This window comes from Protopterus annectens, chromosome 1.part0 (genome assembly GCF_019279795.1).
Source record: "Protopterus annectens isolate FY-2018-M chromosome 1.part0, PAN1.0, whole genome shotgun sequence".
In the NCBI taxonomy this organism is placed as follows: Eukaryota; Metazoa; Chordata; order Ceratodontiformes; family Protopteridae; genus Protopterus; species Protopterus annectens.
Genome location: NC_056725.1, coordinates 1,632,202,113 through 1,632,223,347, shown reverse-complemented (window position 1 = coordinate 1,632,223,347; position 21,235 = coordinate 1,632,202,113). Strand labels below are relative to the sequence as shown.

General features: G+C 43.4%; 1 protein-coding gene across 3 annotated transcripts in view; it reads right to left on the bottom strand.

The window, feature by feature from the left end:
* The window catches only part of CCDC134 (coiled-coil domain containing 134), a 1,075,626-nt gene that overhangs the window by 274,536 nt on the left and 779,855 nt on the right, over window positions 1-21,235 (bottom strand). For all 3 annotated transcript variants that reach the window (XM_044068206.1, XM_044068214.1, XM_044068222.1), the window contains one exon: window positions 18,987-19,168. In XM_044068206.1, coding sequence (XP_043924141.1) covers window positions 18,987-19,168 — 182 coding nt within the window. The remainder of the gene's footprint in view (window positions 1-18,986; window positions 19,169-21,235) is intronic.

Sequence of the window (21,235 nt, the reverse complement as noted above, 5' to 3'; positions counted from 1 at the left end):
GAATTCTGACTTACACTTACAAGTGGTGTTGTTTATTTCTTAGAATGCTGACTTACACTTACAAGTGGTGTTGTTTATATGATGACTTGCGGGTAATTAAGCTTATAATATAATAACCTAAAACTACAAAATAGCAATTTAAACAGGAGGATCAGAGTAAATAATATTTACAGAACTAGTAGAAGGAAGTACAATTTAGTTCAGTTAGTAGAAGTAAGGTATAGGGATAAGTAACAAATGAAAGGAAAAATTAGTAGGTTACAAAGGGGAGGGGGATTGATGATAAGGTTATTGGGGGGTAACAGAGATACGGTATGTTTAGTTGAGGTAATTTAGAGGAGGGGAGAAGTGAAATGAAGGGAAAAGGTATGTTTAGTCTAGATAACTTAGAGAGGGGGGAGAAGTAAGGAGTGGAATAAGAGATTTAATTATATAAGTTAGACATAAAGTACATGGACTGTGGAGAGGGAAGTAGGAAAGGTAGGAAGGACAGGACTTAGGCAGGGGTGGAGCAAAAGCAAAGCCAGTTTTTACACAGGTAGTTCTTGAGTAGTTTCTTGAAGTGGGTTAGGTTAACAGACGTTAAGATAGGTTGTGGGATAGCATTCCATACTTTGGAAATGTAGTTAGAGTAAAGAGAGTCATCAGCACTATTGTTAAATTTAGAAATGTGTAGAAGAAGTGATTTGTTTGACGAGTGGAGGACTCAAGTATTAGTGTGGGGGTGCAGCAGTTAATGGAGGGCATGGAATTTTTCTGGTTGATGAATGACTTTATGGGCAGTAATAAGCTGGGTGAAGGTTAGGATGAAAGAGCATAAGCTTAGTTTTACTCTGATTAGGAATCAGTTGCGAGTCAGACAGCCAAGATTCCACAGCTGAGAAGGCCTACTGTGTTGGTACTTGGAGTTGTTGTAGGTTGGAAGCAGCACAGATGAGCATAGAGTCATCTGCATACTGAACAATAGTGGCAAGATGGGTAGCAGTGCTTGTTGATGAAAATACTAAACAGAAGAGGGCCTAGGACTCAGCCTTGAGGGACTGCCATGGAAACAGTTAAAACAGAAGAAATATCTTGCTGCCATTTGACAGTTTGTTGGCAACTGGTTAGCTAATTCTGGAACCAAAAATAGATGAAGTATTAAAGCTTAAGGGAGGCAAACTCGGTGAGGAGTTTGCAACATGTTATAGCAGAACATAATGTTAAATGAAACAGTATCTTTACAGTTGTTACATATAACAACAGACTGCACACAGGACCAAAGAAGACTGGTTCCTGATAACAAAGTTACATACTTCTGCTAATCTGTTTGTCTACAGTAAATATAACACTGTATTAATGTGCAGCGTTTCTCCCCAGGTCTTAAGTGAAAATGGGTCTGGCCCAGGGTACAAGCCAGTTACCATGAAAATATTACTTTTATTTTATACATTTATTTACCCTTTGTTGACCAGGTTAGTCCCACTAGGCTTGAGACCTCTTTTCAGTTGAAACCCAAGGGGAAATTTGGCCAGGGCATTGAGGAACATGCTCTACTCTTTCTGATAGGTGCCATTTTACATCCATCTGAGCTACCACCAACTCAAGCAGATGGGGCCATAGTTTAGTGTCTCATGCGAAGGACAACACACTCAGGAGTGCAGCGCACTGCAGTGTTAACTATCAATCTACCTGGTGTAGAAATAGAACCCATAGCCTTCTACACCAAAATTGAGTGTGTTACCTGGTGCGTCACTGATGAGTAAAAAAAAATAATCACTAGATTACTGTTTCCTGACAACACTGCAATCTCCCACTGGCTTCCTCTTTCGGAATGTATAATCCCAGATTCTTGGGTTCTAAAAGTAATTCACTATAGTTACAAACTTCAGTGGATGTCCCCTTCTGTTCAAGCAGGGATCTCTCTTCCTGCAAAGAATAAGTTTCATCTTTTCCCTCAAATTATCTTAGATCTTTTATCTCAGGATGTAATACAGCCATCTTCCTTTCCCAATAAGGAAAAGGCTTTTACTCAGGACTGTTTCTGGCTTTCAGAAAAGAAGGTATTCGGAGACTTGTGTTAAAGCTTTCAAAGCAAAATACATTTCTCCTGGTTCCAAAATTCAGAATGTTGACGTTTCAAACCTATTCTCCTATACTGTCATCCAGGGTCTTTCAGGTCACTCTAGATCTCAAAGATGCCTAGCTATACATTCCAGTTCACAAAAATCACAGATGTTTCCTAAGACTTTATGCACTGGGACTGCATTTTCAATTTACATCTTTACTTTTTGGTCTCTCCACTGTACAAATGCCTTACCACAGTCACAGCCTTCAGCAAACTTCAAGGCATTATTCACCCCTTCATAGATGTCTGCCTTATTTCAGCAACCTCTATCCAAGACACCCTGGTATCTCTTCAGTTTACCATGCCTCTGTTATCCAACCCGGGATTCAAGTGTATTACTTTTAGAACTCATACTTCTCAACCTCTTAGTGTAAGAAATCTGGACAAAGCCTAAAATAATGGGGGAACAAAGGCCCAAAAATAAGAGACAAGTTTTCCATACTGCTCTCATAAACTTGCTGCTAGAATAACACAATATGTGCCAGTATTCATTTTTGAAGGATATGAAGTTTGAAACTCAAATGTATGTCATTATTTAGTGACTTCAGTCTTCAGTGATTTGTTAGAAAATCAGATTTTATGAGGAACAGACCAAAAATGTGAGGCAAAAATCTGAACATTCTAGGAAAATTTGTATGGTTGAGAGGTACCACTGCCCATAATGTAGTTTTCCTAGGTTGTATTCTGGACATTTCTTTGGTGACAGCCTTTTTTCTCCTCGAAAAAGTGCTTCCCTGCTGTGCTGTCCACCCTTTCTAAATTGGTCTCATTAAAACATATTCATAGCATGAGAATTTCTGAGGATTCTGCGTTTTATGGCCTCCTCCATTTTCATCATTCCATTTTAGAGTCTCCTCATGAGGAAAATTCAGTGATTCCTCAAGTCCATGTAGGGCCAGCATCTGCTTCCTCTTATCTTTCCAATTCTTGTTCACAGTCATATCAAGTCTCAAGGTGTCAAGGTCCAGGGCATCTGTGTGTCTCACTTCAGGCACAAGCATATAAATCTCAAATAAATTATGGCTCTAATAAAAGCTCTAAATCAACTGTGGACATCTGGGCCACTGGTAGTAATAACAGACAATACTGTACTACAGTGATGTATATAAATAAACAAGATAAGAAGAAACAACAGCCAGTACCTAAACAACTAATTTAAACGTGACTGTTGCAGGCTGTTCGATTTAGTCTCCCTCAGAATGTCAAAGCTCATTCTATTAGCGCTGTGGCCTTTTCTCAAGCCCTTTTGGAAAGAGACAGACTCTAAATATTTTTAGAACACCTACTTGTTCCTCTGTGTGTATTTGTCTTTCACTAAACACTATAGCAGAACTAGAGCAGTTTTTTAGAATTATTCTCTAGGGACTCACAGACTCCGACCTTTCACCATCCTCCTTTTCTTCCTAAGCTTTGACAATCACCCAATATATTTATGACTAGTGCAGCAGTGACCTAATGAAGAACAGAGGGACTGTACTTCTTTGCACATTAGGCTCTGAAAAGTAGTGCTGATGCTGACAGGTGGGCTTGACTTTCATGTTGGAAAGTACACAGCTACACCAACCACTGTCATTTCAACTTTTTAAATCTGACAACCAGATGTGTTCAAACCGCCTCTCTATACCTGTCTTCATGGCATAGCTCTGGGTAACAGTTGAGTTGTTCGTGGTTTCATTCCACTCTACAGTTCCGTTTTTATTGTACAGCTTCTCTTGAATGTTAATTGGGGGATTCTGCTGATTTGTCAATTATGTCGCAATGAACCTTAAAAGGTTATTGCCTACCAAAATTTGTCAGTCATCCTGCCTGTTCTACTGCATACAGTGGATATAAAAAGTGTACACACCCCTGATAAAATGCCAGGTTTTTTGATATAAAAATGAGACCAAAATAAATAATTTCAAAACTTTTCCCACCTTTAATGTGACCTATAACCTGTACAATTCAATTGAAAAATAAATCTGTTAGGGGAAATTGGAAGCTCTGTTTTATGGATAATGATAGCAAGGCACATGAAGTGGCAATGTTTTTAGTCCCTTTAGGTTTATACATATATCAACCAGATGAGAAGTTGCAGACAGCAATTAATAATGAGTTGAAGGATTTTTATTTGGGAGGGGAAGGAGGAAACAGTCAAGTGGGATAAGTTGATCCTTCCAACAGAACAAGGTGCTTTGGGATTACCTGATTTGAAGGGGTATTTCAGAACTACACAGTTAAGGCTCCTATACATAGCACAAACAGAAAGCTATAATTCAAAATAGCAAGGGATGATGATGAAGCAGGGAGGTGAGGGTGACTTAAGAAGCAAGGAGAAAAGTACAGTTTTGTACCTACCATAAATGTAGATGTTCGAGTGTATACCCTGCTGCAGTCATCACACTAGGGTTATCCTGCCGTCAGGCGGTCCCGCAGTCGGCCCGAATTCTAAAGTCTTGGTCCGGCATCGATTGCTGTTGCTTCTTCCCTGACGTCAGAGCGCCAGGGGTATATCAGAGGCATCCGACGCCATTTTCTCCAGTTTTTCTTGCCCCAGATGTCAGGTGCCCCTAATAGGTAGACAAAATATATATATATATATATATATATATATATATATATATATATATACACACACACACACACACACACACACACACACACACACATATAGCTATATGGAAAAATAAAACAAAACCCTTAGGCACAAGCAAATACACCACAGAGATAGTATAGATAGAGTAGAAAAGATAAGTTCAGCTAGTTCAGAGGGGATGGAGGGAGGGTAACTTGGACTGCAGCAGGGTATACACTCGAACATCTACATTTATGGTAGGTACAAAAAAAAAGAAGTTATGTTCTTACCATAACGTTCCATGTGGAGTGTTCATCTCGCCTTTGTTCTTACACACGGGTTCGGAGCCGATCCTCAGCTCCGAGTTGGCTGCATAGCAAAGCTCTGCATCTTAGAGAAGCTCGAGACCAGGCTATATCCCACAATCCTCCCTGCCATTACTCAGATCTAGTTTGCACGTAAACCAGACCAACCATAAACCTCAGGTGCTAAGGCTACACACAGCCACAAAAGTCAGAGGCACTATCTCACTTAACAAATTAACTAAGGGTAGCGAAATATACCCCATGAGGTAAGAAACAATATACCCGGAAGGGGTTAAGGCATTTCGACCAGACTCTAGTCCTATTCGTTCTTCCAAACACGTGAGGGAGGGAAGGGAGGGAATGTAAGAACAAAGGCGAGATGAACACTCCACATGGAACGTTATGGTAAGAACATAACTTCTTTATGTGAGAGTGTTCAATCTCGCCGTTTGTTCTTACACACAGGTAGCATCCCTAGCTCCGTCACCCCGAGTGACTCATGAAAGAACGTTCCTAAGCACAGTGGAACCAAAAGATGTCCTGTCTTTGGAGGCTTTGTCAACCCTACAATGAGCGATGAAAGTATGTGGTTTAGACCACGTGGCTGCTGCACAAATCGTGTCCAAAGGCAGACGAGCTGCATGAGCCAAGGAAGTGGAAACGGATCTGGTAGAATAGCCCTTAGGTTTGGCAGGCAAGGCCTGATTCGACTTAGAATATACAAAGGCTATACAATCAGTAAGCCATTTAGATAGTGTACGTTTTGTAACTGCCATGCCCTTTTTATTGTCTGCAAATGCAACAAAAAGCTGATCTGTTTTCCTGTAATCTTTAGTCCTGTCCAAATAAAATCTTAGTTGTCTGTGGACATCCAACTTGTGCAGCATATACTCCAACTTGCTGGTATGGTTTTTGAAAAAGGTAGGGAGTTCTATGGACTGGTTAATATTCGTGACAGAACATACCTTAGGAAGGAAAGACGGATTTGTTCACATGGAGACTCTATCTGGGTGGAAAATTAAGTAAGGCGGTTTGACTGATAGTGCTTGCAGCTCTGAAACTCTTCGAGCTGAAGTAACAGCTACGAGAAAAAGTGTCTTCCACGACAAGAACTTCAGGAGGCAAGAAGAGGCTGGTTCAAAGGGTGGCAACATTAGTTGCGACAATAATAAATTTAAATTCCATGGGGATAAAGGGTCTCTGACGGGCGGTCGAAGATGGAAGGATCCTTTTATAAAAGCCTTACAAAGCCTGTGGGACATAATAGGAGAACCGTCCTCACCAACTTGGTAGTTGGATATGGCCGCCAACTGTACTCTTAGTGTGGAAGTAGAGGCTCCTTTGTGAAAAAGGATGGATAGTAATTCTAGAACTTTATGTAAAGGAGCTATTAGGGGGTCCAAGTGTTGGCTAGATGCCCAGTATACAAAGCGTTTCCATTGACTCCTGTAGAGTTTTGTAGTGGAAGCCTTATGAGAGGCAACCAGAATGTGTTGAACTGCTGGAGAAAGTAGATCAGACCTGGCTAGGCAGGGAAGTGGAGCAGCCAAGATGCTAGTTTGAGGGATAGAAGAGACAGGTGAGGAACTCCCGACGAATGGGTCAGTAGATCTGGTACTGGGTCCAGGATCCACGGTTCCTCTGTTTGATGGGCTCGAAGAAAGGGGAACCATATCTGTCGAGGCCAGAATGGGGCTATGAGTATAATTGTCCTTTCCAGGTTCCTGGCTTTCTGAAGAAATTTGGGAATCAAGGGGGTAGGTGGAAATGCATATAGGAGACCCGGGGGCCAATCGTGTATCAGTGCATCCCTGGGGACATCCCCCAGAGGGGGTAGAAGGGCAAAATAGCTTCTGCATTTGGTATTCATCGGGGAAGCAAATAGATCACAGCAAGGGTGGCCCCATCTGCGGAAAATTCTTTCTGCCACCTGTAGCTTGAGGGACCACTCGTGAGGTAACAGGATGGCTCTGCTCAACCTGTCCGCAATGACGTTGGATGACCCCGGGATGTGCGTTGCTATCAGAAAGCGACCTGTGGACTCTGCCCATTGCCAAATTCTCATGGCCTCTCTGCATAATGGGTAAGATCTGGTTCCCCCCTGTTTGTTTATGTACCAGACTACAGACATGTTGTCTGTCTGAACTGCTACTGTTCCTAGAGGTAGGAGGGTTTGAAAGTGTTGCAACGCCAGGAACACCGCCCTCATTTCCAGAACATTTATGTGCAGGTTGTACTCCATGTTGGACCATTCCCCTTGGACTGTTCTTCCCTGAAATTGTCCCCCCCCCACCCTATCAGAGAAGCATCCATGGTTATCGTGGCCATCGGATTGGGTAGAACAAATGGATGACCCATAGTGAGATCTTGACTGTACACCCACCATGAGAGGTCTCGTTTGCAAGAATCTGTTATATCAGAATCTCATGCACTAGGGGTAACTGCTGGAACAACCACTGCGTGAACAGCAGCCATTGGAGGATCCTCATGTGCAATCTCCCCATAGGGACTGCAATCAGGGACGCTGCCATGAGTCCAAAAACCTTCAACACTAGTTTGGCCGGGGCTTTCCTGCTTTGCAGTAGAAGAAGAACCTGTTCCTTGAGGGATGAAGCCCTTATTGGAGGGAGCTTTACCAGTGTTAAACGTGTATCTAGGTATGCTCCGATGAACGAAATATGCTGTGATGGCAGTAAGGCAGATTTTTCGAAGTTTATGGAAATCCCTAGGTGGGAACAAAGGTTGACTGTGTAGTCTCTGGCTTGTATGAGGCGACGCTCGGTGGTGGCGGTGAGGAACCAGTCGCCCAGATAGGTAAACACCGGGAATCCTAGACGTCTCAAGTGAGACGCTACCACTGCCATGCATTTGGTGAATACCCTGGGGTCTGAGGTGAGCCCAAAGGGCAGGGCTCGAAATTGAAAGTGACTGGCTCCCAGCCGGAAGCGCAGGTGATCTCTGGACGGTCTGGCCATTTTGATGTGGTAGTACGTGTCCTTGAGATCTATCGAGCACATCCAGTCGTCCTTCTGTAAAAATGGAAGGATCGATTGAAGCGTGACCATCCGGAACTTTTCCTTCTTCACGAAGGTATTGAGATTGCTGAGATCCAAAATCGGTCTCCAGTCCCCTGTCTTTTTTGGAACTAAAAAGAACCTTGAGTAAGTCCCGGATCCTCTTTGGTCCACCGGGACTGGCTGGATGACTCTTTTTTCAAGCAGCTTTGAAATTTCTATTGCTGCTGGGCCTCACAGATGGGGTGGCACATCTGGAAACCTTCTTTGTTGGGGTGGAGTTGACATGAAGGGGATTTTGTATCCTCTGGTTACAATGCTTTTTACCCAAGAGTCCGAGGTGAGAGTTAGCCAGGCCTGTGGGTATAAAGCCAAGCGACCCCCGACTGCCTCCAGAGCAGGACAGTCGGGCCCCCATTCAGGAGTGCTGGAAAGGCTTACCAGGGACAGGATCCCTGTCGCCTTGGTTCTGCGGACCCCCTCTGCCGCCGGGGCGACGTCTTCCATTTCTACCCCCCCCCTTTGCCTCTGGGGGGGGGGGTCACTCTGTGTGGCCTGGAAAGATCCCTGAGTTTTACGGAACCACATTTTTCTGCCTCATTGCCCTTTGGGGTACGGTCTAGTTGGAGCGGAAAAATGAACTCCGACAGCAGACAGAGTCTTTCCTTCTTGCTCACACCAAGTTAGTGTCTCCTTCACTTTGGGCACAAAGAGAGTGGCACCATCAAAGGGGGCGTTGGCGAAGGAAGACTTGAAGGCTTCCGCAAATGAGCACAGCCGCATCCAGGATTGTCTTCGTAGAGCAATCGCTGAAGCTGCAGCTCTACTCGATCCTTCAGCCGCGTACAAGATGAGCCTCATGGATGAGTTCACTATGGAGGTAAGGGTGTTAAGCTGTGCTGTTACCTTATCTGAAACAGCAGCATCTGTGTTACCCTGGAAGGTATCTCCCAGCTCCTTGATGAGATCCCTCTGCAGACGTGTAAAATGTGTCAAATAGTTTAGCGAACGCATGGAAAAAGTCACTGAACTAAAAACGCGCTTCCCATATCTGTCCATAGTCCTAGAATCCTTATTAGGAGGATGAACAGAAGAGGAAGATTCAGACATCTCCTTTTTAGTGGCTGCCACTACCACCATAGCGTCGACCAGGACTCCCTTGGTGAGATAAACCTTGTCCTGGGGGGGCGGTGATAAATTGGCTCGGTTTTCGAGGGACCGGTTCCACTGTGTCCGGTGTCTCCCACGCCCTTCAAGCAATTAAATCCATTAATTCATCGAAGGGTGGAGTAACCCAGGAGGTAGAAGGTTGAGCACCAAAAGGCTTCAGCAACACCGACTCGTCCTCAGTGGGGGCTAGGGACTGCCAATCACCCCTCTGTTTTAAGATCTCCAAGATGTCCGCAAATGAGACATCCTCAGAGGGGTATTTTGGGGACCCCTCTGCCTCATCCAAGTCAGTATCAGATGTTAGAGTTTCCTGCGGGGAATCCAAGTGCCTCCTCTTGCACAGTCTTTTCCTCGGAACCTCATCGGAGGGGGCTTCCGGTGAGGCCTCCGAGGAACAGGGGGCACCCTCTGGGGGTGGCTGAGGCAATGGTGCTCTACGCTTTGGATGGGTCGTGGGGGCAGAAACAGAGAGCGGCCCCTTAGGGGAGGGAGAAGACGCCTCCGATGAAGTGGTTGTCTGTGCAGACAAAAACTTCCTCATAAGGTCAAAAACCCCTCTGGTTCCGAAGAACATGGAAGCATCCCAGACACGGGGGCCGTAGGCCTCGACCCTGAGGACGGAGCCAAGCCAATCTGCGCCGAGGCCCCGAGAGGGAGAGTTGGCACCGAAAGGTCGGTACGACTCTTGGTCCCGGAACCGAGGAGAGATCGTCGGCTCCGTGACTCACCTACAGGTTCCGAAGGAGTCGAAGTCAATGGTGTCGATCGTGCAATGGACGGTTTCGGCACCGAGGGCTCCACTATCATCGGCTCATCCTCTCCCGGCTCCGAAGACTGGATGGGTCTCGAAGGAGGACCTGTTGGAGATAAAGGGAGGCCTTCTAGTTTCGACACCAATTGGGAGGAAACTGCAATCAACTTGGAAAGGGCCGTGTTCTCCATAAGTTTCTGCACGACACGATCCACATCAGTATTGGATAACGGTCTGGAAGATCGGGTCGAAGGGGCCGAAGACGGCACCGACCGAAGAATGGAAGGTGGCGGTAGCTCCGACACCGGTTCCAAGACCTGGGGCTCAGTGAAAGACAAACGTTCGACGCTCGGCCCCGAAGTCTGTGGAACCGGCGAACGAACTTTCGAAGATGAACTCTGAGCCGATGACATGGGCTCTGACATCTTCGACCCCTTCGAGGACTTAGAAGCCTGGTCCGACTTGTCCAAAGCCTCCTGGAAGGCAGGCTTAAGTAGTCCCCTATCTATAAGTTTCCTGCGTCTATCTGTCATGACCCTCCCGCTGAAAGAATGGCATATAGAGCAATCTTCTTGCAGGTAGAGAGGGCCAAGACAGTAGACGCAGGAAGTGTGGTTGTCAGTGATGGACATTTTCTGTCCACACTGACATCTTTTAAAGCCGGATTTGGCTTTTTCTGACATAACCGGTAGTAAGACACTCTACTATGAAAAATTTTAAAACACTAGCTATAATAACTAATAACTATAAGAAAATATTTATATATGTATATATATAAGTATTGCTATAAGTGGGTAAGAAGAGGTAGGCCACAAAAGGGGACCTATGAAAATGTGACAGGATTAATTACAATAACACACACACACACACACTAGTACTAATCAAAAACTAACTTCTCAAGAACTATAAGAACTTTTTAAACTAGAAAGATAAGAATCTTATCTGAATATAACAAAATTCTCTCTGGTCCGAGCTCTCGTCGATGTGATCCGTTGCAGTGGCAAACTAGATCTGAGTAATGGCAGGGAGGATTGTGGGATATAGCCTGGTCTCGAGCTTCTCTAAGATGCAGAGCTTTGCTATGCGGCCGACTCGGAGCTGAGGATCGGCTCCGAACACATGTGTAAGAACAAACGGCGAGATTGAACACTCTCACATCTGTACTATGTTCATCGTGTTACCCTGCTGCAGTCATCACACTTGGGTAGAATCCCAAAGCTAAGGATGGGAGGTGGAGTCAAACAGGGTTAGAGGAGACTAGAAGGCCCTGAAAAACTGCAGTGGCGAAGCCAGCTCTAGTCTTAGAGTACAGTGGTAAGTGGTAATGTTTGGTGAAGGTGTGTACTGAACTCCAAGTTGCAGCTTCCAGAATATCCTTGGTTGGCACCCCTCTGAGGAAGGCTGTAGATGTAGCTGCTGCCCTGGTAGAGTGGGGCCTTATGGTAGCAGAAACTGGTTTTCCATGGTGGGTGTAGATTGTAGGGGTGTTTTGAGATAGCCTTTCCTTGTGATGCTGTAGCATAGGATACAAAAAGCTGGTCAGACTTTCTGAAAACCTTAGTTTTATCCAAGTAGTTACGCAGCTGCCTGTGAATGTCCAAGGAATGCACGAGTCTTTCTCCTTTGTTCTGTGGATTTGGAAAGAAGGTGGATAAATGAATGGTTTGATTTAGATCCACACTGGATATCACCTTAGGCAGAAAGGAGGGGTTCGTAGAGAAACTCTGTCTTGATGAAAAATGAGGAAAGGCTCTACTGCCATTAGTGCCTGAAGCTCCGAAACTCTTCTAGCTGAAGTGATTGCTAGCAGCAGGGCGGTCTTCCATGATATAAACTTTAAGTCAGCTGAGAAAGCTGGCTCAAAAGGAGGTAGCGTGAGTTTTTCCAGAACAAAGTTGAGGTCCCAAGTAGGTGTTGATGCTCTCCTGGAGGCCCAAGGTTTTTGGCCCCTCTGAGAAACTGCCTTAGGAGTGGATGTGAATATAAGGGAGGATCCGTGTTGTAGTGAGCAGAAATAGCTGAGGCGTGGATTTTAATAAATGAAAAAGAAAGCCCTTTGTGTAACATCTCAGTTAGGTATCAGAATCTGAGGTATGTCAGGCCGAAGGCTATTTTGGCCTTTAGCTTGGTTCCAGGCGCAAAACCTTTTCCATTTGTCTGACTACGCTTTTCTGGTGCTGGGCCTTCTGGCCTCCAGAATAACTTCCATAACAGCTTGTGAGAGAGGAGCTGGCTGGTTGCTTAGGTGATTTGTCATGCAGCCAAGTTTAAGGTTTTGAGCTGGCTGTGTAGAATCTGATTGTCTTCCTGTGTGAGCAGGTAGGTAATTTGTGGTAGAATCCATGGTGGGCCCTGGGCCATATTCCTTAATAGTGGGTACCAGTGCTGGCATGGCCAGTCTGGGGCAATGAGTATCATTCGGGGTTTCTCCATCCTGACTTTCAGTAGCACCTTTGTGAGAAGGGGTAGAGGAGGAAAGGCATATACTGTTGGCATTTTCCAACTGAATGAGAGTGCGTCCACTTTCCAAGCTTGATGGTGAAAAGCCCTTGTGCAAAACCTTGTTAGCTGATAGTTTTGAGGGCTGGCAAACAGGTCTATGTCTGGGAGCCCCCATTTTTGAGTTATTGCGAATACCTGTGGATCCAGTTTCCACTCGTGGGGATCCATGATGTTTCTGCTTAGGTCATCTGCCAATGTGTTCTTTTTTCCTGGCAGGAATTGAGCTTATAATTGAACTTGGTAAGCCAGTGCTGTGTTCCACAAGGACATTGCTTGCCTGCATAGAGGGTAGGAGTGTGTACCCCCTTGTTTGTTTATGTACCACATTACTGTGGTGTTGTCTGTCCTTATGATAAGCTGTCCTGGATGTAAGAGGTCCTTGAAGGCTGTCAGAGCATTTTGTACAGCTAGCATTTCTTTTTGATTGATGTGCAGATTCCTTTGATCTGCTGTCCATATGCCTTGAATGCACCGTCCTGCCATGTGTGCCCCCCAGGCATAGTCCGATGCATCTGCTGTCATAGTTTGCCTGGCTGGGGGTAGGGTGAAAGGCTGACCCTTGTTGAGGTGACATGCCTGTGACCACCATAGAAACTCTTGCTGTAGGCAGGGAATGAGAGATATTGTGTCCAAGCTGTGGCTGTGTTGAGACCATACGCTTTTTAGGTACCATTGTAATTTCCTCATATGCAGTTTTGCAAATGGTATTAGTAGTATGCAAGATGCCATGAAGCCCAAGGCCTGCAGAATTTTTCTTGCAGGGAGTTGGGTCTTTGTTGCCATTGTTCTGAAGTATTGTGTTAATTGTAATTGTTTGTCTGGCGTCAGATAAGCCATCTGGGCCGTTGTATTCAAGCTGGCACCCAGGAATGTCATAGTTTGTGAGGGTACTAGTTTTGATTTATTTTCGTTTACTGTGTACCCTAGGCAACTTAGAAGATGTTTTACAAAAGCCAGGTGTTGTAAGAGAATGTCCTTGCTTTCTGCTTGGATGAGACAGTCGTCCAGGTATGGGTATATTTGAATTCCTCTTTGTCTGCAGTATGCAGTTACTGATGCCAGGCATTTTGTGAAGACCCTGGGCACAGTAGATAAGCCAAAGGGCAGTGCAGAGAAATGGTAATGGGTTGAACCTGCAATGAAACGGAGGTATCTTCTACAATTTTGTCTGATAGGGACATGCAGGTATGCCTCCTTGAGGTCCAACGTTACTAGCCAAGCTTTCTTGCCCAACATGGGAAGAAGCTGCTGTAGTGTTAGCATCTTGAATTTGGGTACTTGCAAGAAGGTGTTTAAAATTGAAAGGTCCAGAATGGGTCTCCAAGCACTGTCCTTTCTGGGGACTAGAAAGAGCCTTGAGTAAAATCCTTGGCCTTGCTCCTGTGTAGGTACCAGTTGAATGGCTCTCATGTCCATGAGAGCTGTAATTTATTTTTGTGCCTCTGCCCATTGATTTTGTGGCAGGTTTGGCATTCCTTTTATCCTTGGCAAGGTGTGGAAATGGAATCTGTATCCGTGTGAGATAATGTCTAGGACCCATTTGTCCTTTGTGACGATGCGCCAGTTGTCTGCAAAAAGTGCTAATTTTCTTCCCAAGGGAGCTGCCAAGAGAGTTTTGCTTGGCAGTTTGAGGTTCAAGTCATTGTGTTTGCCATCTAGTGGTTTGGGACCCGTCTTCTCCTCCCTTCTGTGTTGTAGTGCCCCATTGGCGAGGTTTGTAAGGGATTTGTGCTTGGCCTCTGCCCCTTGGGTGCCTGTATTTACCCCTCTGTGGTCTGTCAGAAGCTGGAAAGGACCAATTTTTTGTTGGCCAATTTCTGCTGAAGCGTGGGGGCTGTACCTGTAAGAAATCTTTGACCGTCTGCATAGATTTTGCCTTATCGTCCATTTTCTTTAAAACCTCCTCTGCTTTAACCCCAAATAAGACATCTTGCTGTAAGGGTGCATCCAGTAATTTTGCTTTAACATGATCAGGCAGAGATTGTTCCTTTAACCAAGCATGCCTACATATAACAGATCCAGTAACAGCTGCTCTAGAGGAAGCTTCCAAGGCATCAAAACCACATTGTAAAGTATGTTTGCCCACCTGTTCAGCTGCATGCAACAGATCTTGCATTTCCTTGAATTCAGACTGTTGAGGATGCGTGGCCATCTTTTGTTTTATTTGAGACATTAGGAATTGCTGGTATTTAAGCATGTGAAATTGACAATTTAGTGCTCTCATAACCAGAGTAGTTGAGGTGTAAACCTTCTTCCCCCACCTATCTAGTGCTCTGGAGCCCCTTTCTGAGTGTACAAGATTTTTAGCCATAGAAGCCTTAGCCCCTTTGGGACCCTGGGAGATTGTCTCTGGATCAGCAGCAGGGCTTCTGTAAAGGAATTTGTGTGAGTCAGGCACTCTGTAGTATCTATCTGGTTTGGCTGGAGCAGGAGGCAGAGAATCTGGATTTAGACTAGATTCTAAGAAGACATCATCCACAATGTCCACAACTGGGGGGATAGCAAGTGGCCTGTGTTGGGGGAGTAAAAGAAACTCTCAGAGCCTTTTCTTTGAGTCAGAGTAGTCCTGACCTTCCCAGTGGAAATATTCCCTCATGGTGTGTAAGGTTTCCCCAAAGGAATAATCTTCAAAGGGAGAAGCTGAGGGAATGGGGTCTTCAGTATCAGAATTTTCATAAGGGGGAAAGGAGTAATCCTGTTCCTCAGAGGAGCCTGAGGAAATAGACACTTGATCAGAGGAGGCATAATCCTCCTCTTGTCTAGGCCTTTGTCGGGGTTGGGAACCCCTGATCAAAGAAATCAAATCTTCAGCCATTTTAAGCATCTGTTTCTTAGGCATAGGGCCTTGACCTGGAGACTGAAGTGTAAGCTTTTTTGGTTTTAGAGGAGTCTTAAGCTTAGCATAAGATTTTATGGTGAGGGTAGTCGGTCTGAAGACACCTTCAGAAACCAAAGGTGTTTCTACAGCACCGACTTCCCCTACTGCAATGTCGTCGATAGGGCCTAAGGAAAATGGCTGCGTCAGCCTAGAACTCTCTGCTGGGGGATCCGAAGCGGTCTGGGGATCCAATTCGGCAGTAGCCAGGGACTGCGTAGGCACCTCACTGAAAACAGGAGAACCGGCAACCGGCCCAGCCGAGACCTCGGAATCTGGCTTGGATCTAGGCTGCCTGTCTTTATCCCTGCGTTTTTTATGCACGCCGGTAGTCAGTTGCTCCGATGGCATAGTGTAGTTAAATTTTCTACCGAAGTAGTGTCGTGCGAAATCAAAGCGTCACTTTATAGTTTGCTTATTGAACCTAGCACAAAACCGACAACCAGTGACGTCGTGGTCTGGGCCTAGGCAAGGTATACAAAAAAAATGAAAGTCCTTATGAGGTATTTGCTTCCCACAAGAAATGCAATTGTTAACTTTTTCTGACAACGGACTGAGGCAAGAAAAGGTTCCCCAACGGGGTACTTAGCTTTGAAGACTTCAGACTGAAACTCGATTCGAAAATCTCAGGTGTCGGCCGACCGGCACTTGCGAACTGCTTCTGCTTCGGGCACCGCGCGGCAAGAAAGACTGGAGAAAATGGTGTCAAATGCCTCTGATATACCCCTGGCGCTCTGACATCAGGGAAGAAGCGACAGCAACTGACACCGGACCAAGACTTTGGAATTCGGGCCGACTGCGGGACCGCCTGACGGCAGGATAACCCTAGTGTGATGACTGCAGCAGGGTAACACAATGAACATCTGGGATTTTGGCTTAAGGTCCTCATGGAGAATAACAATAACCATACAGAATATTACATTTATAAAGTAGCAGAAAGTACTCTAAGAACTAAATCAATATGGGAACGGAGAAAGGAGACTCTGCTGATAGGGATGACTGCAATTGGGGTACAGAGAATAGGCAAGAGGAGGATGGGAATTAACTGGAGAAAACTGGCAAATGAACCAAGGTATTGGAGCAAATAATTAGAGAGGGAAAGGTAACAGAATGGGAAGAGACCGATAACCCATTAGGACTGTAGGCTACAGACCGTCTTCCCTATCAAGGATGGAGATCAGAGTACAGGCAAACAGAAAGAACTAGGGGGGTCCTAAGCAAAAGACCAGCATTGGTAGGGTTTTTGACAGACTCTAGAAGCTGCTGTTAAAAAAGGGATAAGTAGTATGGCACATAAAATATTGCATCATGACTACTGGAATCAATCACAGGAGGTTAGAAAGACTGGGAAGTGAGATTGGATAAGCACTTCATTTAGAAGCAGTGGGGGATATGTGTATGGCACCCAAATATGCAACAAAGTCTAGATTTAGGATCTTTGCTTGGAAGTGTTTGCATAGGTACTTTTATACCCCAAGCAGGCTCCAAAGAATTTTCCTTGGGTAGAATGCAAATGTTGGAGGTCTGATGGGGAAGAAAGAGGTAAACTGGAAACATTTTTGGGGAGTGTAACGAGTTGGCAGACTTTAAAAATTGCCTGCGAACTACTTTATCAGAAATATTGGGTGAGCAAATTGGTGTAACTAAGGAAATTATTTTTTTGAGCTGTGATATGCCAAGACATAGTAAGGCATTGGCTCGTTTTAATTCTGGTGGCTGCCAAAAAAGCAATTACTAGAAAATGGAAATCAAAGTCTAAATCAACTGTACTAGAAGTAGTGAGTATAGTAACATAAATAAATAAAACAACTGGAAGTGGTATCTTTAGAAAAGGACAGGAGCACATTACATAATAAAAATGGGAATTGTGGAAACAGTATGAGAAAAATAATGTTTTGGAGGAGGAATGAGGTTTAAAGGCAGGCAAGAATGGAATGAGGTTGTAACGTTTGACTGACAATGAATGACTATATTACAACTAATGTATAATGTTTGCAACAGAAACTATGTCAATATGGTTTGTCTTCATTTACATAAATGTATGTTAGCCTATGTCATAAGTGATAACTTAATAAAAACATTTCTGGTTTAAAAAAAAAAGAGGGATATTCAAAAGTTTTTCCTCCATGTCTTCTGGGAAGCTTTGTAGTCTCATTCATACATTTCTATGCATAACTGCAATAGCAGCAGCTCTAGAAACCACTTTAGCAGCCTCATAAAAACACTTAAGAGATTGCTTTGTGGCTTGGGAAGCAGAAGAAGTCTTATCCAGTAAATTAGTTTTAGCCTTTGAGTTGGGAAGGCTAGCCAAATATGTTGCATATTAACAAAAACAAATAACAGATATTTTTACACATATGTTTGGCAACTGACTGCCATGAAAGCTAATGTAAATGATGCATACACTTTCTTTCCAATCCTGCCAAAGGCACAGCTATCTTTGTCATCTGGAACAGTACTGACAGAAGATAAGGATTTAGAGCTACTGTCCCCATCTAAAGAAATAATGGAAGGGGCTACAACAGGATTTTTGCAAAGAAACTTATGTGAATCTGACACTCTGTGAACTCTGTCACTGTTTTTGGGGAGAAGGGGGATGAGAATCTGGGGAAACAGGTGGTGCAGTTTGGGAGTCTTCTAAAGCCCTCTATAATGCAGGTGAGATGCCCACAGGCTTTGCAGTGTTCATAGTAATTAGTTCATGTTATCTTTTTTGTGACTATCCCTTTCCTGTGAATTCTGTATGATACACAGTCTTAAGGGACATGCGATGTTCCCAGGTCAGGGTGGCCTCTGGAAGGGACATGCCAGAGGGACAGTAGAAACAGATTGATGGTCCTAGGGCTGTGAAAGTGCTCCAGTAGAGTTGTCAGTCTCAAACCACAAAAAAGAGGTAGAGAGGAGGGGTTTGCTGAACACACCTTTTTCTTTTTGGGCTGAGGGGGCAGGTCAATTGATAGGACTCCAGCAACATGGAAGCATGCTCCAAGTCTCTGATGTACTTGTTTTCAAGAATAGTTTTGAGGGATTTGGGCTTACTCATCACAGCTTTAGGTGTAAAAGAAAGACAAATCCGTCAGGACCCAACATTGTTGTTTTCATCTATGTAAAAACAGAGATGGTACGTGTATTCTTATGGGAATTTGTCTACCACAAGAACATTTGTCCTTCTTTATAGACAATTTTTTTTTATAATTTTATTTTAAAAAGGAAAAACAGAAAATCACCAATGGGGATACATATCTTCTCATGACAGTCCACATAAGCGTACAGACAGCAAGAAAGTTCTGACATTCAGTGTGCGCATACTTCCCTGTTAAACCAGCAAGTTTTTTTTGCACTGAGAACAGACACACAGTGATTGAGAAGGAGCCTGACATATTGTAGATTGGCCAGACATCCAATATCTTTGGCAGGGTATGTTCCTGTATAGTTAAGGTTACTGCAACAGTAATGCATGAAGAATTTCAGAAATTTATAGACAGAAGTACAATGGCTGTTTACAATACACACCGGCTCCCCTAGTGCATACACTCAAAGTCAGAAAGCATTTAGTGTTAATTATATCTCTACTACAGCATTTGTTCAAGACCATTAAGTAATTATTATTACTACTACTAGTACCATAATTATTACTACTATTCAAAATCCTTCTGATGAATATGCACTTTGACAAATTTCGTTGTAAAGTACATTAATCTGTCTTACCAGTCCAAGCAGTTGAGAATGAGGGCCACCATCAAAAACCCCACTCTGATTGGAAAAGCTGAGACCCCATCGAATAAGATTGTTCCAGTTAGAGTTCCGGTCAAAGTAATGGTGAACAATCTGGGGAAAACGCAATGCTACATCACCAAAGAAAGCGGTATTCTCCAAAATGTGTGAATAAGCTAGAATCACAGATGTTCAGGGGAAGAACAGAAAAACACACCATGTTAAACTTAGTATACACCTTCCATACATTTAGTACACTATAAATTTATGTCTTTAGGTCTAACACCTATGGTAGCAATCAGTCTGCTTTCCACAGAAGCAGCAGTGTTAATTCTGCCCAGTAAATTATCTTTATTACTGCCCAGTGCTATAACAGGAATATCAGCAACTTACAAGCTACGTCTTCTTAAACCATCACCCAATCCCAGATCCCAGAAAAATTGTTAAAGTACATTTAGCTCTCATTTCCTGAACTTTTAATTTCATGAAACAAAGTGTTGCTGGGTGGAGGCGACATTGACAAATTTAAATTCTGGAATAATGAGGCACATCAGTTGCACTACTACAGATGGTGTCTGATATACATTATGCATCTGACTGCTGTCATCCTCCAAAACTGACACTTAAAGACACAAAATTAAATATGGCTTCTGTATTCTGTTTCCACATACCATGAATCTGATTTGTGTGTACTATATGTTGAAGTCCTATATTCACATCCAATCAAGATTTTATGGGACATAAAAATTTTAAATACTGGTGTCAGCCAGTCCCATATCTATACCCTTCATGACATGCAGCTGTGAAGAGTATGATGTGATGACACATTTTCATGATCAGAGGTTTTCCTGTTTATACTTCCAAACTGTGGTAGCATTAATGCTCGGTTATTAATATTTTCCCTCATACTTTTTGTTCTCGTACTTTAAATTCTATTTTCTGCACCCAAAACCACATGAACAAGCTGCCAGGCATGATGAAACTGTTACAAAAAACATCTGACTTGTGTGTACGTTCACTGTAAATGGTAAACATTAAAACATATAAAGTATTATTTTCATGGACTATATTCCTTGGCCAATATAAGCTTTCTATACAGGAAACCAGTTCTCCTGCACTTCTGAAAGGTAGAAGAAACTTTTGCATATAACCTTCACCTAGCTATTCTAATACAGCTGTTGTACTGTATTACCTGAAAAGGTACTGTATCTTAAAATTTGTGTACAGTTCCTGCATGTAAGTCATTTAGGTACATGATTATGTGCAACCTGACAACTGGATTAGATGTGTAAAAGTAAGCTATTTTTTCTGATTGTTTCATTACATGGAATGAAACATAGTGCCTATGTGCCTGTAAATGCACTAGTCTCATCTCATAATTGCTGTGGTGATTGAAATTCTTCAGCTGTTCTTTTCAGATTCAAACACACACAAAAATGCTGAATGAAAAGACATTCTAGTTTAAACCATCAGACATTACATACAACCCTTCATCACACCCAAGGCACAGGGACTGATCAACTACATTGCTGCCGATGTCTGTATTTTCTTAGTAATGATAATATACTACTTAAGCTGCACAATGACAATGGGGTCATTACTCAAATTATAGTTCATAATCATCACTTAGAATAATACAGTCATATTGCATCTCATGAATCTGGCCTAACAGCCACAATATGTCATATGCTTTTTTACTATAAGTGTTCTTAAAATAATGTTACATGCTTACTTGCCAGAAGTACTCTTAAAATGAACAGTTCAGGTGCAAGAAACTAAAAATAACAGATATGTTCTTACAATATCAGTTGATTAAAGAGAGGACCACTTCTAATGGGTCCTTGACTGGGTATTACTTCTCCACAATTTGGAATTTTTCTAGCAAAATTCCATATTCAGGGACATCACTCTGACTAGCTGATGCATGCAGAAAAGGTGCCACTTTCATAAATTAGCTCATCCTAGTAGCTAGCTAACTCATTGCTGATCACTAGTCAAGAAAGAATGCTGAAGCCACAGCATGTTATTAAACTGATAAAGGAATACATATTTGTACAACTCTTAGGGAATCCTAAAAGCACTTGCTGTCAGATGAAATACAATCACTGGAGTAGGTGTTTTAAACAACAGTACCATCCAGTCTCATATTTGCACCCTTATTGTCATGTGACATTGAGGGGTACAATGTGATAACAGGTTTCCTTTACTCAATACTGTACAGGCTACTGAATGGGGATATCAGC